Source organism: Parasteatoda tepidariorum, chromosome 6 (genome assembly GCF_043381705.1).
Source record: "Parasteatoda tepidariorum isolate YZ-2023 chromosome 6, CAS_Ptep_4.0, whole genome shotgun sequence".
Classification (NCBI taxonomy): Eukaryota; Metazoa; Arthropoda; class Arachnida; order Araneae; family Theridiidae; genus Parasteatoda; species Parasteatoda tepidariorum.
The window spans coordinates 68873669-68884940 of NC_092209.1; the positions used below are offsets into that span (position 1 = coordinate 68873669).

The window sequence follows — 11272 nt, forward strand, 5'->3', positions numbered from 1 at the left end:
AGAGGTGAAGGCTGAAAGATCCATTGATTGATTGCTGCTGTTTGCAATTGGATTCTTCTTTTGTCACATATAACCTAATCTGCGAAATTTTGTAAAAATATTTGTTAACCGTTTCTGATCCAGTTTGGCCACATTAATGCAATGAATGTCGCAAATTACTAGAACTGCAAAACTAATTTCTTTTAAACTGTTAGCAACCTTTATTCTTTAAACAACGGCGAGTTAAAGTGTGTCTTTTCGCTTAAACTGTTCTGTCTAAGGTTGGACTTGCTAATGTCCTGTCTGACTATTACATAAAATTGAATTTTAATTTTTCTTTAAACTTCAGATTAAAAACTTTGTGGTAGATTTATTCATCCAGGAGCCGAGTTTTTTGTGATAAATATCTTTATTTTTGCATAAAAACTTAATATACACCCTTAGGGTTAATATAAAACATCAAATTCACGCTTAGACTTTCCATTACATAGTAATGTATGACATGTGATATATATTTTTCTACAACAAACATAAGCTCTAAAATAGAGAAAAAAATACATTAAGATCGTAAGCTTTGCTTTAAAAAAAGCAAGCATATTTCAACATCTTTTTTACTGCATTCGATTCCAATTTATGGTATCTCTAATCAGTAGCACTGAGTTACATTTTGCAAAAACCAATGTCATAGTTGCCAACTTGTATGATCGTTTAAAAAACAAAGTGGTAAAAAAAGAATAACATGGAAATTGTAGTAACATTAGGTTACTTCAGCAATAATTAAATATTTATAAATCTTTTTTTATTTAATCTTAAATGAATAATTTTAAATTATTTATTTTAGTGGTAGATGCGACAATTTTTTTTAATCATTTTTGAAGACCAAAATTTTTTGTTAAACACAAATGCTATCGCTAAAAAAATTTCATCGACAGCTGTACAAGTACTTTTTCAATATGGCAGTAAGAATATTTTAAAATTTATTCTTATTATACACTATAAGTATATCTTACTATAATGGAATGCACCATAGTTCTTAGAAATAATATTTATTGAATGTTGATGAATATTGAGCTCAGTAATATTGCAATTATTATCAACAACATCAATAGATTTTTACTGTGATAATATTTCAAATGTTATTGATAATAACTATTTTATATAAAAATATTGTCAATTTGTAACATGGAAAAATATTAACAAAGATATATTTCGAATTATCAACATTTCCTAACAAATGCCTTATTTAAATACCGCAAAATTAAGATTCTTATATCTCCCAGTGCTATTGGTTAGAAATATTCAATACTGTGCAGTGAGCTAAGAAGAAAAAGTATTACCCTAAACAACTTTCGTTCTAATGATCATATTTTCACTCACTAAAATTCATACTCAATGGTACAAAGTGTTAACCTTAAATATAATTATTAATTAGTGCTAACTATTAACTAAGTTACAGAATCAGGCACAAATGTGTACTTTCTCTGAACAAAAGTACTTCTTTTTCAATGTATTTGGATTTCTGATCATCAAAATACTATGAGCTACCGAAAACTTTTAAATATGTTTAATATAGTTTTGTCAGAATTCAAAAGTTTTGACCCCTTAATGTTAATTTTCCTTTTTGCATATTCCGCCATTACTCGGAAATATGTTAAGGTCATTGAAAATTTTTTCCACATAATTATGAACTTCATGTATCCAAAAAATAGTTCTCTGTAAAAATTAATTTTTAATAATGATCGAATTTTTGAGTAATTTGGTCTATAAATTTTTGCAATATAAATAGATTGTAGTTTTAAATATCACATAACAAAATTTGAACGAAATAAGTGGAACCAATAAAAATGGCTCATGGTTCTTGAAAATTCAATCACTAAAATGAAAGTTATTTAGGGTGAATTTTTTTTTTTCAGTTCACAGTACGTTTACCAATTTAGCATTTCATCGATTTGTTCAAATAAAGCTTCATTCTCGACATTTTGTCTGCTTTCAGATAATTTTTGATATTGTTTGTGAAGCCTCTGCTGTACGAAATAGTACAGATCGTACTCAGCTGTAAGGTTGGCTTTCAAAAGAGCTTTCACTTCTTCCTTAACAAATCCTTTTTGAACATTCTGATTAAGGTGATAACCTGAAAAAACATATTTTCAACTATCAGTGATTTAACTATATACTTACAATGAACACTTAAAAATTTATTTGAAGAAAAAAAACTTAAACCTGTGATTTCTAAATGGCGTTTCCTGGAAACCTAGGGTTCACTAGAAGGGTTATATGCTTTCCGATGTTATTTTTAATTGGTTACGATTTTAAAAAATTTGTTTGAAAAAAAACAAACTTAAACCTGTGATTTCTAAATGGTGTTTCCTAGAAACCTAGGGTTCACTGGAAGGGTTATATGCTTTCCGATGTTATTTTCAATTGGTTATGATTTTAAAAAATTTATTTGAAAAAAAACAAACTTAAACCTGTGATTTCTAAATGGTGTTTCCTGGAAACCTAGGGTTTACTGGAAGGGTTATATGCTTTCCGAGGTTATTTTTAATTGGTTACGATTTAAAAAAATTCATTTGAAAAAAAAAAACTTTAACTGGATTTCTAAATGGTATTTCCTAGAAACCTAGGGTTCTCTGGAAGGGTTATATGCTTTCCGATGTTATTTTTAATTGGTTACGATTTTAAAAAATTTATTTGAAAAAAAAACTAAAACCTGTGATTTCTAATTGGTGTTTCCTGGAAACCTAGGGTTCCCTGGAAGGATTATATGCTTTCCGAGGTTATTTTTAAATGGTTACGATTTTAAAAAATTTATTTGAAAAAAGCAAACAAACTTAAAACTGTGATTTCTAAATGGTGTTTCCCGGAAACCTAGGGTTCCCTGGAAGGGTTACATGCATTCCGAGGTAATTTTTAATTCATTACGATTTCCGAAATCTGTCATTAAAATTATATTAATTGATCATCCATTATTTATTTAACACTCCTGTTATTTTTATGAAATTATTTAATTAAAATGTTAGTGAAGAAAGAAAAGTAAGATTAAAAGTCTTTCCTAGCAACAATATTTGATGAATTATGAAAAGGATATGCATTTATAAAAACAAGCATCATTCTTTCGCGTCAAGTAAAATTAACAATAAATAAATATATTTCTATAAAAACCATTCTTTGCATTTATTTTCGCCATTTTTCTTTAAATGAAAACCTCATTTTACGTCATGCATTTTCAGTTTATACATACTCTAATTTCAAATTATGTACTAGCTTAGATACCACCTTAGACCTGTTAATTCAACTTTCTAGTGCAACCCCCATTTTTAAAACTAGTATTTATAAAGACTAGTATTGATATAAAAAATTTTCATACTTCAAGCACTCATTTAATATTTTTAAAATAATTAATAGTCCTTCTTTAATTAACCTATTCACAATTGCTAAGGATATTTATTAAGTTTTGGGGTTCCGCACAAAGAAGATCGATCTTTTAGGGTTCCATAGCCTACGAAATATTGGGAACAGCTGAATAACCCTTTGACGATTCGGAACTAATTAACAATTTAATGTAGGCTGGAACCTTGATGTTGCTTTCATATATTTTTTTGCTTTCGCTTTAATTACAAACAAAAATATATTTTGCTATTTTTTAATTACAAAACACAATCTAATAGTTTCTAAATCTGTTGAATAATCGGAATTCTATTTGTACTGAAATGTAAACCCCAAAAAATGCAGTTTGAATTTTTTTTTTATTCATATTCAAAAATGTGGAAACCTAAATAATTTACCTTTTTTTGGAGGAACATCGAGACTCCATGAATTCATTAGCAATTGTAAATATATTAATTAACGAAAGACTAATTATTTTGAAAATATGTAATGATCAAAATTTTATTAATTACTTTGAAAATATTTAGTGAGTTAAGGAAGACTGGAACTTTTTGCATCATATCGTTTTATCAATATTAGTTTTATCAATACTTTATCAATATTTTATTCATATTCAAAAATGTGGAAACTTAAAAATTTACCTTTTTTTGGAGGAACATCGAGACTCAATGAATTCATTAGCAATTGTAAATATATTAATTAACGAAAGACTAATTATTTTGAAAATATGTAATGATCAAAATTTTATTAATTACTTAGAAAATATTTAGTGAGTTAAGGAAGACTGGAACTTTTTGCATCATATCGTTTTATCAATATTAGTCTTATCAATATTTTATTCCTATCATTATCAATATTAGTCTTATCAATACTTTATCAATATTTTATTCATATTCAAAAATGTGGAAACCTAAATAATTTACCTTTTTTTGGAGGAACATCGAGACTCAATGAATTCATTAGCAATTGTAAATATATTAATTAACGAAAGACTAATTATTTTGAAAATATGTATTGATCAAAATTTTATTAATTATACTTTGAAAATATTTAGTGAGTTAAGGAAGACTGGAACTTTTTGCATCATATCGTTTTATCAATATTAGTCTTAAAGTTGAGTTTTGAATTCAGACAGTTGAATTCACAGATCTGGAGAGGTATCTAGTCTAAAATTCTAGTTCTTAATTAGATTTTAGTGCACGCATAAAATGTAAATGATCGTGCGCAAATATGGTTCCCATATAAATAAAATAAATAAAGAAAAAAGAAAATAAATGCTAAGAATGGTTATCAGAGAAACTTACTTCCTCATTGTTTAATTTGGTTATTTTTTTTTTTCACTTCGAAATATTAATACAATTTTTCACTGATCCATATCCATTTCTTAATTCATTCGTAATATTGCCATTAGAAAAAACATTGTTGCGAAATTTCTTTTGTTACAAGCATTTCATTTAAATAATTTCTTAAAAATAACGAAAATATTAAATAAGTAATGTGTTTGAAAGTACTAAGATTGGACATTCAAAAAAATGTAATTACAGGTTTCGACAATTATAACTAGTTGTAAAAATTTCTCACTCTTGGAACCCTTGTGATTCTTTCACGGAACTCTAGGGTTCCGCGGAACACCATTTGGGAACCACTATCCTAGGAAATATTGCATTTTAAGGCTCCACAATTTCCAGACCCTCGACATGATAATGGCAATGCGATCAACATTGCTCACCAGTCGACTTTACTTCAATGATAATAGCTGGTACTCAACAATCTAGGAAAACCTAGGATAGGATCTAGGAAAACCAAATCTTTCAAAAAATTTTCCCTGATTATTTCCGTAATGAGCATTCCTCGTCATGGAAACTGGCCTATGAGAGAGTCTTAATGAGGTTAATTACTGGTTCTAAAAATGTGTGTGTGTTTGTTTGTTTTTTTCAAAATTGATTATTCATTTCATAATTATTGAATTCCTTGAATCTGAAATTTCAGAGATTTGAGTTGAATCATGAAATATTTAGGACCTTATAGTTGCATCGAAAATTGAAGATATTTAAAATTATGACTGACCTGAATTATGATATATCTGGAAGGCTCTCTTGAAGAATTGCGGTAAAGTTGCCTCTAGAACCTGCAATGTAATATTCATTTCCTCTAGAGTTCCAACTACAGCATAGTATTTTTCAATGTTTTGCTTTGCTTTCAAAACTGCGTCTGGATCGTTAATATTTCTGAAAAATTATTAAATGATAAATGTTTTTCTAATTTAAGATCTTAGTGGATCTCTCTCTCTATATATATATATGGGTCATTCTCACAAAAAGAGTCATTTTCATGTCCCCAGTATATTTTATGTTTGTTTTACAGCTTACGAAATTTTTTTTTTTCAGGGAAAGTGTCCTTCAGAATGCAAGCTAACAAAAGAATAAAAATAAAATTATCAATTTTTATTTGTTTTAAGTAATTAAAATATACCAATATGTCATTCCCTCACTTGTTCCCACTGCTGATTTAAAAAAAGAAAAAAATTGTTTCTGAAATAAAAATTTTTNTCTTCATTTAATTGGAAAGTATGGTATTTTATCTGTAAGTCATCTAGTATATCTATGGCACGACGCCTCATATCAATTTCGAAAAAATGTAATTTTAAATATTCTCCTGTGTGTTTACCTTCAAAACTGGTTATTTGCTGGTCTTGAAGCTTCTTCTTTAGGTTTAGCCATTGTGCGCAGTTATCTTTTATTATTATCGGTGGAATCCTGGGTTTGCTTGCTCTCTGGTATTGAAAATCTGTTGTTTCTTCCATTGCTTCTTCAATGACGTCATTAGGCTGGTTCAGTTGGTTTCTCCTAGGTTCGGATGTAGCGGGCGGTTCCCCATGCTGGCATTCCTTAGAGGTGGTCGCTATTGATGTCTGCCGTATGGTGGCTCCATCTTGAGCTGCTGTGGTGTTGGCTTGTTGTTTTTGAATTGGAATAGAATTTTTTGCATTGGGAAATTTTTTGTTGGTGGGTTCATCTTCCTCCGAACTGGATGATCTGGTTCTTTTTGTAACTGCTTGTTGTTTTCCTTCGTCACTGATTGTTTTCTGTTGGTTGTTATTCGTATTGGCTTTTGTTGATGATTTCCTTCGATTTTTGTTTTTCTTTACTGGAGTGGCTATGGATATCGTGGGATTGCTTGGGATTATTACTTCTGAGTCTGCATTCAGTTTATTGATTTTTTGTAGATGTCTATTTTCTTTTTTTAATTCATCATTTTCAGCTTGGATCTTATCCATACTTTCTTGCAGTGTGGTCATCTTAGTTTCGAAAATTGTTTTGATGTTATTTATTTGCTGAGATAGAGTTTTGTTGAGTTCGGTTTGTTGTTGAAGTTGTTGCTTTAGTATATCCATAGTGTCCATTACCCAGCTGGGAACAGCACCTTCACTGATTTGAATTGTATTAGACATTATAGTGTTATTGTAAGCACAGAAATAATTATAAAGTTTATAAAATAAATTTATCTGCACTAACTTGGAATAAATGCAGCTACCGCTGCTCGAAAATTATAACCTGTAAATAAAATTGTGGTTCAGCATACACTTTATGCTGACAAGAAAACAAAATTGTCTTAGCGCAACTCGCACTATGAAGCTCTATTTGGTGCCGTGGCCAGGATAAATAAAAGTTTCAGAATGCACAAATGTTTGCAAATAATCACAAATAATCAGCTTTTGTAGTCATAAATCACACTATTAATTTATTTCAAGTTTTCGTGAGACGCCCACTATAATTGTTGACGTAAGCACTATTGAAACTGAAATTTGCAATCCAAGTCGTAAACACAAATTGTAGTAGTTAACGTGATACGCCCCAATGGCGGTAGTAAACAAATAAGTCTGTTTTCAAATAGTCATCACATTTTGTGGCACAAAACTTTGTCACTGCAATATCTGGACACAACAATCGTTGTTGTAGATCAAATATAACTTTATCAATTCCCTAAGAAAGAAATCATACCTGTCGTACTCCCATTCACATCCTAACATCAATATCAGTCCTGCATCATTTGATGACATACGTCAAAAACCGTCATCGTGTGTCCATATCGTGGATTCAATTTCTATTAGATCTATATGCTAGGTGGTCACATTAATTGAAACTTATTATGCAAATTTTATCTGTTTTAGTGGTAGCATCAATTTAAGATTTATGCGGAATTCGTTTTACCCTTTTGTTACGACTGTATTTAGCCGGCATCCATGCTATGACCTGAGTGTACGAGTGCCATATGTAACTGCTCCAATCTGCTAATATTGAGGGTATACCTGCCAACTTTTCCGGATTTTCGGGAAGATTTTATTTTCATATTTAAAGTGTTAGCAATACTCAGGTTATTCCAATTAGCTTTTTTAATTATAATGATAATTATAAATGAGTTTGACCACCACTACATATAAATAAATACAATTAATATATGAAAGCGTAAAACTTCTCATTAGAAGTTATTAGTTATTTATCTTATCTTAATTTTTATGTACTATTTTAATTTTATGTAGTTGTATTTTTTATTCATGTATTTACAACATGTATCGCTCTATGTGATTTCACATGAGCAATTTGCACATTACTAATTTTCTTCTTTCAATTCTAGATTACCAGAACCACAATGGAAACACCTCTAGGATCCCATCTCACGATGAAGGGGTAAAGGGCCGTTCCGGCCTCGTGCACCCTGAACATCCAACAAGACCAGACCAGACCATGAAAGCATAATAATTCTTGAGCAAGCGAATTTCAACGTGATCAAAATATAAATATATTTTTGAGTCAGATTGTTTTTCGTTTATTGTTTTACAACCACTCTGAAAATCCATTCTCGGAAAGAGTGAAAGTTGGCAGGTATGTGAGTGTATTGACCAATATTTCATTTACTTATATTGGATTAATACCACCAAAAGTATATGAGTGCACTTAATATGTAACAAGCTGAATCTGAGTGTTATATTTTTATACTGATGACTATTGGTAGCTATTTTACTAAACTTTTCTACTAAATATTGTGGTTGTTATTATGTGCTTTAATTTCTGCATTATTTCTAACTTGACAATGGAGTTTTCTCCTATTTTTCCTTTACATATATTAATAAATGTTTCCAATTCATGACTAATTTAAGACTATAAGATTCAATGAACGGGCTAGTGGAGTTTCGCGCCAAACGCCGAGGATGTTACACATTCCCAGCACTTTCCGCATTGAACTGTGAGGTGGTAAAACAGGGGTTGAACTAACGCCTCCTATAACTGAAAACCTCCACACGGTTTTTTATAGGTAGTAGGTAGTCTGATCAGACCACTGTGAAGGATATCCACTTCCCGAACGAGTCATTTAATATAAAATCTAGTTAAAATTAGAAAGTGGTAGCAAATATATGACTAAAATTTTTTTTAATTCATGAATATTATTGGTTTGCCCCATTCACTTGTCAACCACTACAGATTAAATTCTCAAATATATATAATAAATTTCTCTCAATTACTTTTATAATAACAGTTCTCCAGAGATGCCAACTGCTCCGGACACGCCAAAATTATTAAAAAAGCGGTAAAGAACTACAAAGTAAATTTTGCAAATATTTGACTTTTTTTGCTTGCTTTTTAAATGGTACAGCATAACATTACTACTAAAAAGTGGTCAATTATATAAGCTTACGAATTATTTAGAAATAGTGGTGAATAAAAATTTACTAAATTGAATTTATTGAACCAAGAATCACAATTGATAAACTACCACTTTAAAATATATATTTGCTGTCCGGAGCAAGTTGGCATCTCTGGTTCTCAATCTATTTTGATCTACAATTTCACATTTAATAAGCCAGACACAGAGTATAAACCTGCGTCGCCCAAAGCTTCTGCTACTTCTCTAGTATCTCTTGCTAACGACAGTACTACAGGCGCCTACGGGCACTACATCATAATGAAGGAGTGGAGTGTCCAAAATCAGTCTAACTCTACTTTTATAAACTTTTATAAAAGGTTTTGGGTTCATGCGCACAACTGGCTCACTTTTTAAATAGTCTGCGCGGACTACTTATAAAAGACCGTGTGGAGGCTTTCTGATGTAGGAGGTGATGGGTTGAACCTCGAGAGGGCGTTTACTTGATAAAAACAGGGAATACAATAAAACTTATTAATTAAGGTCAAAGAATAATGATTTTGAAAACTATTCAACAAATGCTAAAATCCACGATCACCATCTACAACATATAGATCAAATCGGCAAGTAGTTCCAAGTAGAGAGATTTCTTACACATCTCTAACAAAAGCGTTGTTGGTGGGGGACACTGTTCGAAAATCGCTTCTGATAAAATCTTATCGCTACTTGCAGTTCCATTACATAAGCACGTATGAGCTTTCTATATTTTATTTTACTTTATTTTATAACCGGTGAAGAACAGCTGAACCATTTTGGAGTTTATGACTGTGTTCAAATCGAGTAGCCTCACAATTTTAAAACCAACCTAAGAGACAAAGGCACTTTTGGACCAAGCATTGGGCCAAACTCACCTTCGAGGAAGATTATTTTATGGAACTAACTTCCATTTGCATTAAATGCATTTGTGTTTCGTGTTCGAGATTAGTTTGACAGCAAGAGGATTCTAACTCATGATTCGTCTACTACTGAGGATATATTACTTCAGCACTGTGATCGGTGCAATCCGAGAGGCTACTTTACAATCCACCGGCCTTTAACGACTCTCCCTCTCTCTCTTTTAGAGATTTTCCTCTTGCCTGTAGTTGGAAGCTTTTATTTCTTTTTAAATTTGCTACCTAAGCTTGAAAAATGACAATAATTAAGTTTTTTCTTTTAATTTGAAAAAAGGCGAAGCAAGTGGGTCAATCGCGGGCCACTGGATTGGTACCGAGAAAAACATTCTTTTTCACTGGGACTTCCATTACTGGGACTCGAACCTGGGTCATGTCATTGGAAGGCGATGGTTCTATCACTTGAGTATTTGAATATTACTGCATATCAGGTGACAATTGAGAGATGAATGACGGGTTATTGAAAGGTGACGTATCCTCTCCAGAGATAAGTCTTTAAAATGATTGGGATTATTACGTTATCAAAATAATTCTGACACACCAGAAAGATTTCAATCATGAGGTGGTGATTTTAATTTTTGACGAAAATAAACTAATAAAAAAATGAGCTTACTGTAAGAATCACCTTGCTTTCCTACCTGAGAAAAATTTGCAACCATGTTAAATAATATATGCAGTCACTATTAATCTTCGTAATTATATCCAATTATTGGATATAATTATGACTGCAATGTAATAATCCTTCATAATTATATTGCAGTGATAAGTTTATAAAATAAATTTATCTGCACTTACTTGGAATAAATGCAGCTACCGCTGCTCGAAAATTATAACCTGTAAATAAAATTGTAGTTCGGCATACACTTTATGCTGACAAGAAAACAAAATTGTCTTAGTGCAACTCGCACTATGAAGCTCTGTTTGGTGCCGTGACCATAAAAGTTTCAGAATGCACAAATGTTTGCAAATAAACACAAATAATCAGCTTTTGTAGTCATAATTCACACTATTAATTTATTTCAAGTTTTCGTGAGACGCCCACTATAATTGATGACGTAAGCACTATTGAAACTGAAATTTGCAATCCAAATCGTAAACACAAATTGTAGAAGTTAGCGTGATACGCCCCAATGGTAGTAGTAAACAAATAAGTCTGTTTTCAAATAGGCATCACATTTTGTGGCACAAAACTTTGTCACTGCAATATCTGGACACAACAATCGTTGTTGTAGATCAAATATAACTTTACCAATTCCCTAAGAAAGAAATCATCGGCTTTCCAGAATCTCGCATCAAAACATCAAGACGATTATCTC

General features: G+C 30.9%; 1 protein-coding gene across 2 annotated transcripts in view; it reads right to left on the reverse strand.

Annotated features, from left to right (window-relative positions):
* Positions 1-369: 369 nt before the first annotated feature.
* LOC107437843 (heparan sulfate 2-O-sulfotransferase pipe) overlaps positions 370-11272 on the reverse strand; it is an 83248-nt gene continuing 72345 nt past the window's right edge. For both annotated transcript variants that reach the window (XM_043052722.2, XM_043052723.2), the window contains exons 8-9: positions 5434-5594; positions 370-2110 (exon numbers count right to left, since the gene is read on the reverse strand). In XM_043052722.2, the coding sequence (XP_042908656.1) occupies positions 1905-2110; positions 5434-5594 (367 nt within the window). In that variant the 3' untranslated portion in view covers positions 370-1904. The remainder of the gene's footprint in view (positions 2111-5433; positions 5595-11272) is intronic.